The sequence below is a fragment of the Nannobrachium achirus genome, assembly GCF_963921795.1.
Source record: "Nannobrachium achirus genome assembly, chromosome: 9".
NCBI lineage: Eukaryota > Metazoa > Chordata > Actinopteri > Myctophiformes > Myctophidae > Nannobrachium > Nannobrachium achirus.
Window position 1 is genome coordinate 68444307 of NC_137818.1, and position 18609 is coordinate 68462915.

Genomic DNA, 18609 nt, shown 5'->3' on the forward strand with positions numbered 1-18609 from the left:
CGGTCAAAAAAGACAAAAAATAGGCTATTTTTATTGAGAACGAGTGAGTTTTAAAACGGGGGAGAAGCGAGGACCGCATGCGCTTCATGCCGCTCTGCTCTGGGCCGTGCACCACATGTTTGGAACAATTGTAAGCTTGGCCCGTCACAGTCTCCGACAGAGAGTGAGACACAGTAGACACTGGAGCAGTGCAGTAGCCCCGGTCAGCAGCGTTAAACTTTCTCCATAATCCACACGACACAACTCACACAAGTATGTTTATACATACCTCGTGGCCGTTTCTTTTTTATTCATACGGACGGAGCGCGACGCGAGGACTAAAACCGAAAATGAAACCAGCGCTAGTGAGTACTTTTACAGTATAGCGCGTGTGCCCGTCGTTGTTCGACTACAACCTTTTCTGTCAAGTCTGGTAACTAAAACCTGTTTACTATGTTTATATCACCACTCAATCAATGCGATTTGAGACGTGAGTTTGCATAATCACAGACCGTACACAATCACTATACCCGTCTCATCTGGTTTGTTCACAAACAGCGTGCAGTGAAGCCCCAGTAGCCTACCAGTGGCGTCAGTTCAGAAAAAGCTATGGTATGGCAACATGACAGACACCAGTCATGTTGCCATACCTTAGCAACAGGCACGATGAAAGTACATTTTATTATTTCCCCCTGTAGCCTAGGTATGGCAGGTGCCATAGCTTGCCATACCCAATTGACACCTCTGTAGCCTACGTTACTATAGTAACCCGACACTGCAAAGATCTACAAGCTCAGAACGCGTTGCGAACGCGACGCGTTGTGAGCTTGTAGATCTGCTACTTTCAAAAGCCAGACCCACTGTGCTGTACGGGGAACTCGAGCAGTCGGGCTTATAGGACCGTGGAGAGACGAATTTTGGGCAGATGATAGGAATATTTTGTCTTATCGCCGAACCTTAATTAATAGATACGGGGGTGCGGTAATTACCGCAATACCGGCGGTAAATGGGAGGACGGTAACCGCGATAACAAAATGTTGATACCGAGCCACCCCTAATTGCAGCTTATTTTTTCACTTTGGTGGGGCTGTGCATTTGCATAGCATAGGCTCCATTATACAGGGAAATCTATTTAATAATTTGCGTCACAACACGATTTAAAAGTGGGCACATGTAAACACCAGATCGGATTGATCTCACCCCATGTAAACACTTGATCCAATACCTTCAATCGGGTTTATTGCGACCGTCAGGGAGCAGTTTACTATGAAAACCTCCACCGGCCGGTCACACGTCACACGTCACACGTCACACCTTTACCCTGCTCATATCTCCGCATCAGTATGACATCACACCACATGTGTACACAAACCTTTGTGTACGTTGTGTACGTTGCTGTGGCAACAGTCTGTTGTTGCTGGTTTGTTAGTGTATGTTAGCAACCACCTTAGCAACCATGGTTTTACCCTAGCAACCAACTGTTTACCCTAGCAACCAACTGTTTACCATAGCAACCATGTTTTTTTACCCTAGCAACCAACTGTTTACCATAGCAACCAGATACACAGAGCAGGGATCTCCATATATGGGCATAAACAGGTGACATCACACTGATGTCAGATACTCAGAGCAGGGATTTCTCCATAATATATGGGCATAAAAGGGATTCTGTTAGGGATCTCCATATATGGGCATAAAAGGGATTCTGTTAGGGATCTCCATATATGGGCATACAAGGGATTCTGTTAGGGATCTCCATATATGGGCATAAAAGGGATTCTGTTGGGGATCTCCATATATGGGCATAAAAGGGATTCTGTTAGGGATCTCCATATATGGGCATAAAAGGGATTCTGTTAGGGATCTCCATATATGGGCATAAAAGGGATTCTGTTAGGGATCTCCATATATGGGCATAAAAGGGATTCTGTTAGGGATCTCCATATATGGGCATAAAAGGGATTCTGTTAGCTGTTAGTGATCTCCATATATGGGCATAAAAGGGATGCTGTTAGGGATCTCCATATATGGGCATAAAAGGGATTCTGTTAGGGATCTCCATATATGGGCATGAAAGGGATTCTGTTAGGGATCTCCATATATGGGCATAAAAGGGATTGTATCCCAGATGATGCCCTGTTAGGAGATCCACACTAACAGAATCCATATATGGTCCTACCGACAGCTGCTATAAGCCAACCCTGGCGATAAGGTCTGAGTCGAAGAAATGCTTCTTTCCTGGCAAGAATTGCCCCTTTATACTGTAGGGCTCGTTTGTGTATTGTATGACATCACGCCACATCATCGGCTGAGGACTGTGTGATGTCATCATATCTCCATATATGGAGACATAAGTTGCTCATGCCCAAATATGGGCTGGTGAGGTCAGACTTAGTGTGATGCGTAGGTTATCTCCATATATGGAGATTCAACTTCAATGAGTAACCATGGCAAACTGTCAACTGCCCGTATGTCTTGATAATTGGTAAAACAAATTTTTTGGCCTATTTGTGGAGATAAGCGACCAACGGTCGCTTATTGCGACCGTCAGGGAGCAGTTTACTATGAAAACCTCCACCGGCCGTCCGTCCGTCGGTCGGTCGGTCACACGTCACACGTCACACATTTGCCCTGCTCATATCTCCGCATCAGTATATAGGGCTTGTTTGTTTATTGTATGACATCACGCCACATCATCAGCTGTGGACTCTGTGATGTCATCGTATCGCATCAGTATATATGGCTTGTTTGTTTATTGTATGACATCACGCCACATAATCAGCTGTGGACTCTGTGATGTCATCGTATCTCCATATATGGCCATCTCCGTATATGGAGATATAAGTCGTCCATGCCCAAGTATGGGCTGGTGAGGTCAGACTTTGTGTGATGCGTAGGTTATCTCCATATATGGAGATTCAACATTCCAGGCAATGCTCTCTTCCCTGGTGAGAATTGCCCCTTTATATAGGGCTTGTTTGTGTATTGTATGACATCACGCCACATCATCAGCTGTGGACTCTGTGATGTCATCGTATCTCCATATATGGCCATCTCCGTATATGGAGATATAAGTCGTCCATGCCCAAGTATGGGCTGGTGAGGTCAGACTTTGTGTGATGCGTAGGTTATCTCCATATATGGAGATTCAACATTCCAGGTGTAACTATGGCTACCCGTATGACGTGAGAGGTGGAGGTTGTGATACCCGATTAGGGAGTCTTACGACATCACGCCACATCATCAGCTGTGGACTCTGTGATGTCATCGTATCTCCATATATGGCCATCTCCGTATATGGAGATATAAGTCGTCCATGCCCAAGTATGGGCTGGTGATTGCGACCGTAAGGTCGCAGTTTAGTTGCGACCGTAAGGTCGCAGTTTAGTATCAAAACCTCCACCGGCCGGCCGTCGGTCGGTCGGTCGGTCGGTCGGTCGGTCGGTCGGTCGGTCGGTCGGTCGGTCGGTCGGTCGGTCGGTCGGTCGGTCGGTCGGTCGGTCGGTCGGTCGGTCGGTCGGTCGGTCACACGTCACACGTCACACCTTTGCCCTGCTCATATCTGGGCTCGTTTGTGTATTGTATGACATCACGCCACATCATCGGCTGAGGACTGTGTGATGTCATCATATCTCCATATATGGAGACATAAGTTGCTCATGCCCAAATATGGGCTGGTGAGGTCAGACTTAGTGTGATGCGTAGGTTATCTCCATATATGGAGATTCAACTTCAATGAGTAACCATGGCAAATCACACCGTACACAAATGACCCTTATATAAGACCGGCATTATCTACCGACAGCTGCTATAAGCCAACCCTGGCGATAAGGTCTGAGTCGAAGAAATGCTTCTTTCCTGGTATAAGACCGGCATTGTCTGTCGTACATTTCGGTCAATTCCAGTGGGGATGCCATTGAAAAGTTAATCTAGTTGTACAAAGTAATCAAAGAATGGGTTGACTGGTAGGCTGGTTGACTGCTTTATCTGTGGAGAGTGCATGTCACTGAGAGTCCTTTTATAGCGATTGAAATCATGATGAGGTCACGATGAGTCATCTATGCCCAAATATAGATTTCTAGGTCAGATGGCCCATGGAGTTTGTGATGTCAAACCTAGCAACGCAATATAAACAAACCTGATGTCAGACCTGAAGTATCCTTTTATACCCATATATGGAGATACATAGATCTCCATATATAGGCATATTAGAAAGCCCATATATGGGCATATACGGATGACATCAGGGATATCCATATATGGGCATAAAAGGGACAAGGGCTTACAGTTAAGAGATCTCCATATATGGGCATATCAGAAAGCCCATATATGTTCATATACTGATGACATCAGGAATATCCATATATGGGCATAAAAGGGACAAGGACTTACAGTTAAGAGATCTCCGGGCATAAAGGGACAAGGACTGTTACAGTAGATATAGAGATGTCCATATATGGGCATAAATGAACAAGGACTGACAAACACTGAGATCTCCATATAACCTATGGGAATATAAGGGACGAGGACAATGCGTAGCATTGTGAGCTTGTAGACCTATTTTCTAAATATTGTTGTACATTAAAAACTTGAAATGGGTCGTTCTGCATAGTACTTGGGATTTGTTGATGTAAATGTTCACATAGAGTGTAATAATTGGTAAAACAAAATTTTGGCCTATTTGTGGAGATAAGCGACCAACGGTCGCTTATCTCCCGATTAGGGAGTCTTACTGGTTTAGATCAGATTGGAATGATGCTGTCATGTATACACAGCTATTGCGACACATTAGCTGCGTATACATGACAGCTTCATTCCAATCTGATCTAAATAAACCCGATTGAAGGTATTGGATCAAGTGTTTACATGTGCCCACTTTTAAATCGTGTTGTGTCCATTAATAATTGCGACCGTCAGGGAGCAGTTTACTATGAAAACCTCCACCGTCCGTCCGTCCGTCCGTCCGTCCGTCCGTCCGTCCGTCACACCTTTGTGACCATCAACAAACGTCACACCTTTGTTGATGTTTAAATCGAAGAGTCTTGGTCAAATACTTCTGTTGGTTTCTGCACTGATCATTTATACAATTCAGCTGTGTTTGCTCGTGTCATCATGATGAGGTCATAAATCAGCCATGCCCAAATATAGATTTTACGGGTTTACATGCTTACTCAGTTATTCGTTATGTGAAAGTCCTATGACGTCTATGATATCTGACATCATCATACATACATTCCCTTTTATGCCCATAAATGGAGATCCCCTCTGTAGAACCAGCCACTGACATCACTGTAATGTCAGGGGAACCAAATCCCTTTTATGCCCATATATGGAGATCCCTGTGATGCCAGGGGAACCAAATCCCTTTTATGCCCATATATGGAGATATGGAGATCCCCGTGTTGCCAGGGTAACCAAATCCATTTTATGCCCATATATGGAGATCCCTGTGATGCCAGGGGAACCAAATCCCTTTTACGCCCATATATGGAGATCCCTTATGTCATCAATATTAAGCCCATATCTGTGAATATCTTTGGGTACCAGATGTCTCCATATATGGTTAAATGGTCCGATATACATCACTGGCCAGAAGACCAAGAAATGGTGCAACCTCGCCCTTTGCTTTTCTCCCTATAGGCATCTTACTGGTAGGTAGTTTAATGAGGAATGCAGTATGGTGGTAGGTAGGTAGTTATGGCCTTTGATGTAAGATTTTCACTTTCTAGGATAACTATATTTGCTATTCCCAGATGATGCCCTTTTAGGGTACCCCTCATGCCCATATATGGAGATCCCCAGGCTTTACTAATTAACATAAGTTTTATGCCCATATATGGAGATCAGTGTCCCAATGTCATCAGATATATGGGCATAAATGGACACAGGCAAACTAGATGGGCTGTATGGATATCCAGATGTGTGATGTAAGTGTTTTATTCCAAATGTGGCACCCCACAGACATATTTCCAGAAACAAAATCCCTTTCATGCCCATATATGGAGATTTCTGATGTCATCAATCCCAGGCCCTGTAAAAAACATGGTTGCTATGGTATGAGCAACTTATGTCTCCATATATGGAGATTCAACTTCAATGAGTAACCATGGCAAACTGTCAACTGCTCGTATGTCTTGATAATTGGTAAAACAAACTTTTGGCCTATTTGTGGAGATAAGCGACCAACGGTCGCTTATCTCCCGATTAGGGAGTCTTACTGGTAATAGTAATAATAATGGAGCCTAATGGAAATGCACAGCCCCACCAAAGTGAAAAAAAGCTGCAATGCTCTTTTAATTAAATTATTGTGGATGTGGTGTAAAGTAACTAAGTACATTTACTTAAGTACTGTACTTAAGTACAGTTTTGAGGTATTTGTACTTTACTTGAGTATTTCCAGTTTTCAGTAGGCCTACTTTTACTTCTACTCCACTTAATCTCGGATCCAAATATTGTACTTTTACTCCACAGACTCCACTACAATGAATTACTTTAATTACTAGTTACTTTGCAGATATAAATTATTATATTATATTAAACATACATTAATGCACTTTAGCCCTAATCTATACCTTAACTATTGTTTGAAAATAGCCGATCTACAAGCTCACAACGCGTCGCGATGTGATGCGTTGTGAGCTTGTAGATCTGCTATTTTCAAACATTTTGTACTTTTACTTTTGGTACTTTAAATACATTTTGATGCCAATACTTTCGTACTTTTACTCAAGTACATTTTAAATTCCAGACTTTTACTTGTAACAGAGTACATCTACATTGCAGTATTGATACTTTTACTTAAGTATAAAATGTGAGTACTTTTTCCACCAATTATACATGTAGGCCTATCATTATCATCATCACGTCACAATCCATATTTGCGCCCGACGGCCCATCAACATAATAGGCTTCATGGACAAGTGCATTCACGATAATAAACAAAAAGTCTGTATAGTTAAATACTTATGATCGCAAGAAGACAATTAGTTAGTGGCCAGGTCAATCTGACCTGGTAAAAGACGCACAGGACTCGACAGGAGGATAGATGAACGGGACAGGGTAAAGTCCAGTTGCGCTATATTCTTTCTCTTTCTCTCTCTCTCTCTCTCACACACTAGTTTCCACCCTTGGGTCTTCCTCAGCGTGTACTAGGGATGGGACGATACGCAATATTATCGTGATAAAAAACACTCACGATAATCGTATCGTGGAGATTTAATTTATCGTCCTCCGTCATGCACTGGGGTCAATTCACTTTTTATTTGCAGAGCTGCATATCCGGTACCATTTAAACCCTCTATAATTGGTAAAAGGTACATATAATATACTCACAACGCGTTGCGAGCTTGTAGATCTGCTATTTTTTGGCAAATGTTCCGCCCCAAGCTAATGGATTTATCGTGATAATATTGAAAATCGCTATGTAGTGCCCAAAGTCCCAATAACTATGGGTGCTACTGGTTGCTGACGCTCAAGATCAAGTTCAGACGTGTGGTGTGTCCCAAGAACTGATGTCCAAACATTCCAATAAAGTTCAACATAAATGTCATTTATTCTTTGTTGCTATAAGTCCTATACTTCAGCTAATACAAGAAATAAACAAACATGTATCACCAGCCTCAGTCACAAACACAGTCAAAGAACTGTGTGCCTCTAACATCAACAACACCTGTGCCTCATTACAGAGCATGTTAAATAGACAATTGGTAATAGGCAATTAGGGTGTGACCATGTTCCAACTTGTGACATCATTAATAGGCAAATTGCTCAAATGGCTCTTACACCCGCCCCCAATTGCAAATGGCGGGAGACATGCAATTCAAAAACAAAAAATACAAAGAGCCATAATAAACAAAATCCAAATACAAGCCAATAAACAACTTTGGCAATATCTATAAGTGCACAAACCAAACTCAAAGATTTTTGCATTTGTACTTTCACAAAAAGAAAGACAAAGTCTCCAACTAGTGGATGGGCATCATTTTAGCCACCAGGCAGACATACTGACCAAGTCTCTCCCTTTGCTGCTGTGCTCGTCGCAGCGTTGGCCATGATACAGTTTGTCTGTGGCTCTTTTCACCAATAGACTTTGATCCTTTTTTTTTCTAGAACTCTCCCATCTTTCTTTCTTCCTCTTTCTTTGGCACCGCCATCTTTTTTCGTTTCCTTCTCCTTCTGGAGCTTTTAGCAGTTACCTGCATGGCAGCAGGCTTGGTTTTCACAGCTTTCTTAGCAGCAGGCTTCTTCTCCCTCACTGCTCCTTTAGCCTGAACCGCAGGGCCTTTTGGTACCAGGCTCTTGATGGGGGCCTGGTCCATCTTTACCTTGTTGCCACCAGTAGCCAGAGCCTTCTTGACCACAGCCAGGTACATGCCGCTCTGCTCCTCGGAAGCCTTAACCGCATACTCAGCGACGCTGGAGCCGGTGGTCTCGGGTCGTGCAGCAACGCCGGGGCTGGTGGTCTCGGGCCGTGCAGCAACGCCGGGGCTGGTGGTCTCGGATCGTGCAGCGACGCCGGGGCTGGTGGTCTCGTGCCGTGGAGCTGCAGCAAAGGATGGATGATGCTGCTCTGCCATAATGAGTGGCTCGTCCACCACTCTGCTCAGCCTGGGCTCCTCTTCAACAGCTGACCCCATACTGAGTGGCTCCTTCACCACTCCGTTCAGGTTGTGCTCCTCAGCTGGTTCTTCAGTAAAGATGCAGAGGGCATCTTGTACCTCCTGCATCTCTCGTTTGCTCCTCAGAGCCTCAGCTTGCTCACTCTGGGCCCTCTGAGCCTCAGCTTGCTCACCCAAAGCGTGCACTTCTGTGTGCACTTCTTTTAGTGCAGCAGCAGTAGCACTTGTGGATTTAGCATAGTTTGCATAAACATCAGAAACATTGCAACTTGGACCATAAATCCACCTGTTCATTTCAGCAATAAAACAATCAAAACTCAACATTATTTTTCTGTACCATATTTGGTGTTTAGTTGACACAGGCAAAAAACCCAACATCACCACGAGTGCTTTTGGTTTCGTTATACACAGCCATGAATGTGCAAAATCTACCATCGACCTCATTTGCATATTCATAGTCACTTGCCATGTCAACAATCTCTTCTTTTTGTTTCAACAACCAATTCAGTTTATCAGTTTCACAGCTTTCCCATTGCCCCACCAAACTCAAGTCCAACCTCATTGTCATTTTGATGCTCAGCAGGAGTTTGCATAAATCAATTATGTTCTGTGCGAGAAGTGAAGTGCAAAAGTCTTGTCCCAAACAACACGCCTTAGCGCGCAAAGTCTTTTAAGGTGTTTGTTACCAGTTCTGGATAAAATTTTAGTTTAGTGTGCAGATTGTGGCTGTGCAGTGTGCACACGTGTACATGTTTTACTATGGCCAAGTTTGTGTTGCAGCCAGCGCCCAGTGCGCTGCTGTAGGCTACAAACAATACCGTAACCACACAAAGCAGGTCACCGTCCTCCGCCTGGTCCGGTCTCTGCTGCCTGATGCCAATGTCTCCCGGTAAGCACCCCTGTAGCTCCGGGTGGCACCTCCAGTTACAGCTCGCCAGTCACAGCTGCTGTCTGCGCCTGCCCGCCTGGCCGTCGATCCTCTGTCCACTCCAAGCTCACACACGCCCTGTGCGTGCGTTTCCAAAACAGCCTCCTGGTTTGACTGCTTCCCAATAAACAGTCATCTCTTGAAACGAGGCAGTTCTTTGACTTAATGTAGTGCCCAAAGTCCCAATAACTATGGGTGCTACTGGTTGCTGACGCTCAAGATCAAGTTCAGACGTGTGGTGTGTCCCAAGAACTGATGTCCAAACATTCCAATAAAGTTCAACATAAATGTCATTTATTCTTTGTTGCTATAAGTCATATACTTCAGCTAATACAAGAAATAAACAAACATGTATCACCAGCCTCAGTCACAAACACAGTCAAAGAACTGTGTGCCTCTAACATCAACAACACCTGTGCCTCATTACAGAGCATGTTAAATAGACAATTGGTAATAGGCAATTAGGGTGTGACCATGTTCCAACTTGTGACATCATTAATAGGCAAATTGCTCAAATGGCTCTTACACGCTATTTCTTTTGTCACAATAATCGTGATGACATTTTGATATCGTCATATCACACACTGAGGAAGACAGTCCCCCATTTGAAAAGATATGGCAAGGACCCCCATAAGAGAAGATATTTACAGCTCTAGCAGTGATTCCCAACCATTTTAATTTCAAGGACCCCCAGTTATGCATTAGGCTACGGACCCCCATTTAATAAGTCGCAGTTACTATCAAAACCTCCACCGGCTGTCAGTCAGTCTGTCACGTCACACTTTTGCCCTAGCCATCGTTGCCCCTATCCATGCCAAACTTTGCACGCACATCCTTGGCTGCCAAACTACAACCTCCACTCCTCATTTCTCACATGTCCCTCTTCAACGCCAGCATCAGGACGATTTTTGCAAAACACATTTTTGGACACTGCTCCTACAGATTTTGCTGTAAAATCACGCAAAGCAGTACACAGTATCTCTAAAGTCATGTCATCAACATGGATCTGTCCCATTTCCCATATTCCCTCCTGATTTGCTACAATTGCCTTCTAAAGTTTGTGTATGAGACCTGACGGTTGCTTATCTCCCGATTAGGGAGTCTTACTGGTAAAAGTCTTAAATTTCATCCTTGACGCGTTTTTCTGCGCCTCTGCAACGTGTTGTCTTGTTGCAGTGGTGTAAAGTAACTAAGTACATTTACTTAAGTAATGTACTTAACATTATGTCGCAGTTACTTGCACTCCTATACTATCCAAACCTCCACCGGCTGTCAGTCCGTCCCTCCGTCAGTCAGTCTGTCACACGTCACACTTTTGCCCCTCTCATATCTCCGCAACCGTTGCCCCGATCCATGCCAAATTTTGCACACACACTCCTTACCTGCCAAACTACAACCTCCAAGGACCCCCGGAGCCCCAGGGACCCCCAGGTCCCTGGGGGACCCCCAGGTGTAAAAAATTACCAAATGTGCAAAAATGACCAAATGACCACCCCAACGGGGCTGCTCACGGGGAATTCCCGGGGACCACCGACTCCTGGTGCTCCAGAACGGATGCAAAAGTGGTGACTCCCCCAGTGGAGGACCCCCTCCACTACAGCTCACATAAAATGCCGTAACTCGGGCTAGGAGCGTCCGGGAGAGCCGGGGCCGGTACCTATTCGTCCGCCAAGGCGGCACGGAGACCCCACCCCTCATTTCTCACATGGCCCTCTTCTAACGCCACCATGAGGCCGATTCTTGCAAAACACATTTTTGGACACTGCTCCTACAATTTTTGCCCTAAAATCACGCAAATCGGTACACCGTAAGTCTACACTCATTTCATCAACTTGGATCTGTCCCATATTGCGCCACCTTCAGGCCGATTTTTAAAACACATTTTTGGCCACTGCTCCTACAATTTTTGCCCTAAAATCACGCAAATCGCTACACAGTATGTCTACACTCATCTCATCAACATTAATCTGTCCCATATAGCGCCACCTTCAGGCCGATTTTTAAAAACACATTTTTGGACACTGCTCCTACAGATTTTGCCCTAAAATCACGAAAATCACTACACAGTATGTCTACACTCATGTCATCAACATGGATCTGTCCCATATAGCGCCACCATCAGGCCGATTGGATATAGATCATCTATTTTCAAACATTTTGTACTTTTACTCTTAACACTTTAAGTACATTTTGATGCCAATACTTTTGTACATTTACTCATGTAAATTTAGAATTCCGGACTTATACTTGTAACGGAGTATTTCTAGAATGCAGTATTGATACTTTTACTTAAAGTTTTACTATGTAACTTTTTTTATAAAACAAATCTTAAAATTGTCCTAACTGTTAAATCGCTAAAGTTTTAGAACACCCACTCCGTTATTTTCAGCTTCTGAAGCCTTCTCTTTATATGTTTTCTATGAGCCGTGAGGGGGGGAGAATTTCGCGCCATGATTACGTAATCTGCATCATCTGTATACGTTGTGTATACGTTGCCCAATCACATCGCCGATCATGCACACATGGTACACTACCGGCCAATGCAGCGCATCTTGAAGTGGGGTCGCCATATTTGTAGTCGCCCGTGTGTCTCTTTACTCAAAAGGTAATTCTCGCCTACCAGGCAGGGTGAAATAGTCCGTTTCTCCGGAATGCCTGAACGCACAGGAACCAGGGACCCCTCTAAAGATAGCTCTCGGCGTTGTGGAGGCAGACGCGGGGGTGTGAAGGTACGAAAAACGGGCGAAAGACGCGAACGCGACCGCGGTTTGCTATATGGCTACTGACCACTAGTTGAGAATCTTACACAGTATAGCTTTAACTCATACCCTGCCAAAAAAGACGTTTTCTATAATAAAAACGTCTTTTTAACTATGGACCTCCCTGCCAGACGTCTTCTGGACGTCTTTTTTTTTAAATAATAAAAGAAAAAAAATTTGAAAAAAAAACTTTTGAAAAAAAAAAAATTGGACCTCCAACAGTGTACTAGCCATGATCGCGATTGCGAAATTGCATGTTTAACCCCCATACCAACCCCATCTTTCAAACATGGCAGCCATGTTTGTTTACATTTGAAGAAAACATAAGGGCTGCCTTCTCCTGAATGCCTGAACGGATTTCCAAGCGGATTTTTTTGTTTGAAAGCTGTGAAAAGCATGCACATGCATAGTGCATGATCTGTGCACGAATGTGTGCACCAGCGTGCACACTAATTGTGTAACCCTTTGTTGGCGAACCGGCAATATAAGAGGTCCCACTTTAAATATGGCACTGAAGAAGTTAAGTAGAAAATTTGAGTACATTTTCCACCACTGTCTTGTTCGCCACTAGGTGTCGTGGTTCTGCACGGAGGCTCTGGTGGTCTGCAACGCCTTGCTCCACCCCCGCACCCCCTCCCTGTCCCTCCCCATGCCCCCCCTGGCCCTGAAGCCCACCCCCTCATCTGTCTCCGCCCAGGGGGGCCTCACCCTGCCCACCCTGCTGGGGGGACCCCCCCCGGGGACCCCCTTCCCCCCCGCCCGGGCCCACAGCCTGCTGCTGGGCTCCCTGGAGAACCACCTGTCGCTGGTCGGTCCGCCCGGCCTGGGGGGACCCGGCCAGGAGCTGCTGCTGTCCTCTCAACACCAGGACCCCGGGGCCAGCGGGCCCCTGGGACCCCCCGAGGGGAAGAGGTACGGAACTACATCATATTAACGCATTTAGGCCTAGAAATATTGAATGCTTTAACCAGTGAAAAATAGCAGATATACAAGCTCACAGTGCCGCGCTGCGAGCTTGTAGATCTGCTATTTTTGAAAGTCGTGAAAATGTGTGCAAATCTTTGAATATATGTATTTTCAAAGCAAACGTTTGTAACTCAAATGTTGCTTCTGGGGGGTCCCTGGAACTAAATATTTTGAGATGGGGGTCCATGGCCAAATACATCAGTTTGGGGGTCCTTCACATGAAAAAGTTTGAGAACCACTGTCATAGTAGTCTCTTAAGAACTGATTAACTGGGCTCCAGTTGAGTGAAAAGGACCTTTTCTTTGACGATGGCTGGCCAGATTGCTGACATAGAAACATAGGTTTTTCAAAAAATCTTAGAAGGATTCAAAAGGCACTTATAGAATGGGGTCAAAATTCTAATTTTCACGATTTTTCTAAAATAGCAGATCTACAAGCTCTCAGCCGCACTGTGAGCTTGTATATCTGCTATTTTTCAACAGTTAAAGCATGATAGCATGATAGCATGATACACAATAATGTGTACCCGTACTAAATGGGTTAAACCAGGTATCTTCAACAGGGGGTCCGGGACCCCTAGGGGGTCCTCAGAGTTACTACAGGGGGTCCTTCTAATCTTTGTGTGAAAGAAACTTTTTTCTCCTTTTTTTTTTTACATTAACCACTTGAACCCTAGCGTCCATATTCTGAGAACTTTAGCCAAAAATAGCAGATCTGCAGGCTCACAACGCCTCGCACTGCGAGGCGTTGTGAGCTTGTAGATCGGCTATTTTCGGCAAAGATGTTTGGCGTAGAGGGGAAAAAGAGCAGCCTAACTACAGAGTGAAATGTCAAGTTAAGTATTGACGGTTCAAGTGGTTAAATATCTGAAAACACAAATTGACATGAATCCAAAATACACTGATGATTGTGTTGTCAAACAAAGAAACAATATGGAATCTATGAACTGGTTGTGGGGGTCTCTGCTTCATCTCTCTCGACCAAGGGGTCCTTGGCCTGAAAACGTTGAAGACCCCTGATCTACTGTCGGGCACAAACCTCATGTCCATATTAGGGCATTCACCAAATATTCAAATTTCAAAGTCACTATTCGACGTTGTTCACCAAAGTCGAATATTCACTTATTGTTATTTTTTTCATAGTTTTCTCTTTAAAAAATATATAGTTCATAAGGCTTGGCTAGATAGGAAGTCATAAGAATGAGTTGTCAATGCCCCTGGTGGATGAATTTGTACCAGGGGTTCTCAAAACTTTTTAGGCTGTGACCCCCAAAATAAACATATTTGAACTGGGGTCCCCCACGCTGACAAGCACTTGGAATTGTAGTATTACATTTAATGTGACTCGTTTCGACAGATAAATATTGTGACAAATAGCAGATCTACATGCTCACAACGCCTCGCAACGCAAGTTCGCCTCTTGCTTACTTAATATTTGGCAGTTTGGCCAGTCATGTAGAATATTCGACTATTCGAATACTTTGAGGTCGAATAATTCGAATACTAAAAATCACTATTCGTGAATGCCCTAGTCCATATTCTAACATTAGTCTCTTCATAACCTCCCACAGGCCGGTGTTTGTCCGCTATGACAAGGAGGAGCCGGAGGATGTGGAGATCTCCCTCGACAGCGACAGTGATGACAGCGTGGTCATCGTTCCCCCTGGGATGCTGAGCATCGAGCCCCAACAGGAGGACCCCTCCTCTGCAGCCAACACCACCCAAGGTTAGAATAGTTTTAGATTTTTCCATTAGTTTTTATTATAGTAAGGGGATTCATAAGATATTTGACCAATCTGCAAAGTAAATCGTTACCAGGAAATTTCTTCACCAATGTGTTTCTAAAGGTGTGTAATAATATGTACTAAAAGGTTGAAATTCAACTCCCGGGGGAAACCTCATAAAAAAAACTGATTTGTGTTTGTGTCCCATTAATTTACTATACAGGAAAAAATACAAAAAATAAATCTGCTTTAAGTAGCATGTGAGGGGTCATACTAGGGGTTTTTCAGGATGCTGAATCCATTGCAAGCATTTGTTTGCACAAAAAAAAATCCTTGGCCTAAAAACGGACCCACACAACGATGGTTTAGTGATGAATCATCACTTTTCACCGTTGTGTGTGCCATTATACATATTATTCCACATCTTTAGAAACACATTGGTGAAGAAATGTCTTGGTAACGATTTACTTTGCAGATTTACTTATGTTCCCCTTACTATTAGTTTTGAGGTTTTGTTTTCAATTACAGTTTAGTTTTAATTCGTTTTTTAAAGTGAGGTTGCTAGTTTCGTTTCATTTTAATTTTTTGAAAATGCTTAGTTTTAGTTTAGTTTTTTATTAGTTTTAGTGTTAGTTTTAGTCTTTTACGTAATATGGGGTATTTGTCAGGGGTGGGATTAAAAAAGCTCCGGAAAAAGTATTGTCTAATAAAGAAAATCAACAAAACATCATATTGTTGAGAGTGGCTGGAATGTTGAGACATACAACTTCTCTCTTTGACCTCACCAACTGTTTTTTTTTTGTTTTTTTCACAAAAGATTAAAGACGAAAACTAAGGAGATTTTCTCTATAATTTTAGTTTATTTTAGTTAGTTTGTAAACACAATACCGTTTCAGTTAGTTTTTCTTTTTTTTTAAAGCGCAGTTTTCATTTTTATTTCAGTTGACCCATTTAGAACGGGTACACTGTATTGAGTATCATTATTTTATGTTTTATCTATTGAAAAATAACAGATATACAAGCTCACAAGCTTGTAGATCTGCTATTTTTTTGCTATTTTTGAAAAATCGTGAAAATTAGAATTTTGACCAGATTCTATGTCAGCAATCTGGCCAGCCATCGTCAAAGAAAAGGTCCTTTTCACTTAACTGGAGCTCAGTTAGTCTGTTCTTGAGAGACTACTATGTCAGTGGTTCTCAAACCTTTTCATGTGAAGGACCCCCAAAATTATATGTATTTGGCCATGGACCCGCATCTCAAAATATCTAGTTCCAGGGACCCCACCAGAAGCAAACTTTGAGTCACAAACGTTTGCTTTGAAAATACATATTCAAAGATTTGCACACGTTTTCACAACTTCTTCAAAAATAGCAGATCTACAAGCTCGCAGCGGTGCCGCGCTGTGAGCTTGTATATCTGCTATTTTTCACTGGTTAAAGCATTCAATAATTCTAGGATGTTTTTCCATTCTAGTTTTCGTGTTTTAGTTACTATAATAACCTTGGTACCACCCCACCACCCCAGGGGGCGCCACAACCACCAGCGGCACACCGTTGCCCGGCGGAGGGGGAGAGTCCTCCTCCTCGGCCGCGACTCCGACCGCCATCCTGGACGGGGTTGGGGGCGTCTCCCTGGCCAACGAGCTGCCCTCGGGCTCCGCCCTCCTGGCTGCGGTGGCCGCCAGCGTCAACTCCTTCCCGTCCTCCTCCGCGGCCACCTCCTCCCTGGTGTCCCTCATCCCGCCGCTGGCGGGCGCTGGAGCGCCTCCTGCTGGCCTGGGCGTGGAGTCTGCAGGTAGGAATGCAGCGGCAAGCGGTGGTGTGAAGTAGGTCATTCACGAATAGTGATTTTTAGTATTCGAATTATTCGACCTCAAAGTATTTGAATAGTCGAATATTCGACAGGACTGGCCAAACTGTCAAATATTAAGTAAGCCGTTGTGTTCCCCTGGACCGCGCGGAGGTGACGTGGGGCTGAAGATTTACTATTCTGTCCATAAAGGCACATAAGTCGGTAACGGCGCTGAGTCGGCTCATGCGACCGTCGCAACGCTCGACTATGCGATGTTTCATAACATATATAACCATAAACATTCTATATTTATAAGGTCAAGTATTATACTTAACTAGAAATACTGTTCCTTCGAAACAGTGTGGGCTCGATTCCAACCCAACAAATAGGATACTTTAAGGTACTGTAAGGTACAGTACCTTACAGTATTGTACTGTACCTTACTATACTGTACTGCACCTTACTGTACTGTACAGTACTGTACTGTACTGTACTGTACTGTACTGTAACTTACTGTACTTTACTGTACTCTACTGTACTGTACTTTACTGTATTCTACTGTAACTTACTGTACTTTACTGTACTCTACTGTACCTTACTGTACTGTACTCTACTGTATCTTACTGTACTGTACTGTACCTTACTGTACTATACTATACTGTACTCTACTGTACCGTACCGTACTGTACTGTACTCTACTGTACCTTACTATACTGTACTTTACTGTACTCTACTGTACTTTACTGTACTCCACTGTACCTTACTGTACTTTATTCTACTTTACTGTACTCTACTGTACCTTGCTGTACTGTATTGTACTTTACTGTACCTTACTGTACTGTACTCTACTGTACCTTTCTGTACTGTACCTTTCTGTACCTTACTGTACTTTACTGTACTCTACTGAACCTTACTGTACTTTTACTGTACTCTACTGAACCTTACTGTACTGTACATATTCTATGTGTTCTAGATCTACATTTTTGATTCTGTGTTTGGGAACCAGCAACTGTCAAATGGACTCCAACTGTAGTGGAGTATATTGAGTGCATATACTGTAGGCTAACAATCCCAGATCACATCTGTCCTCCACTATGTCTATAACCAAGGCGTTCTTCTATGTGGCCACTCCAGACTGAGGAGTGGAGCATGGCTTTTATTGTGTTTGTGGATCTGACTTGGAAATGCATTGGTTTTGATATCTCCCTGACAACCAACAACAACCACTAATATGGCTGACTGTCCCTGCGGGCTCTAGGATATATGGCTATGGGATTTACATCCCATCGCCCGGACTTGATTCTTGATCACAGCTGTGTAATCAGTAGAGTGGAGAGGGACATTTATTTATAGTTTTAACTATAACTATAGTTTTATACATCACACAGCTTAGACATTTGGATCAAATCAGAGAGCAGACCTGTGTGAACGCAATGATATAGATAGCATATCTGAAGTGTGAACACTGCAGCCACAGCGCCTTAACATAAACATGGGTCTATTATCCTTCTCTCCACTCTGTCCCCACTCACTAAACCCATTGGAAATGCATTGGGTGCTTAAAGTTAAACATTTTTATTTTTTTATATTTATACTCAGGGTTTCCTGCAGGAAAAAGTCTTGACCAGGGTTTTTTTTTTTGATAATTAATTAATTAATTCCAGTAATTAATTCACTTAATTTTTAATATTAATTCTTATTTTTGCCCTCAAAATAATAAGAGAACATTTATCATTTTTGGCCTAAAGAAGTAAAGAGAAGTGTCTTAATTATTTTCAAGGTATTTGTACTTTACTTGTCTATTTCCAGTTTTCAGTATTTTGATTCCTTCTACTCCACCACAAT

At 43.4% G+C, this 18609-nt stretch overlaps 1 protein-coding gene across 1 annotated transcript in view; it reads left to right on the forward strand.

Moving 5' to 3' along the window:
• Nucleotides 1-18609, forward strand: part of pelp1 (proline, glutamate and leucine rich protein 1) — a 99265-nt gene that overhangs the window by 46272 nt on the left and 34384 nt on the right. The window contains exons 17-19 of the mRNA XM_080734010.1: nucleotides 12856-13196; nucleotides 14821-14975; nucleotides 16498-16767. Coding sequence (XP_080590136.1) covers nucleotides 12856-13196; nucleotides 14821-14975; nucleotides 16498-16767 — 766 coding nt within the window. The remainder of the gene's footprint in view (nucleotides 1-12855; nucleotides 13197-14820; nucleotides 14976-16497; nucleotides 16768-18609) is intronic.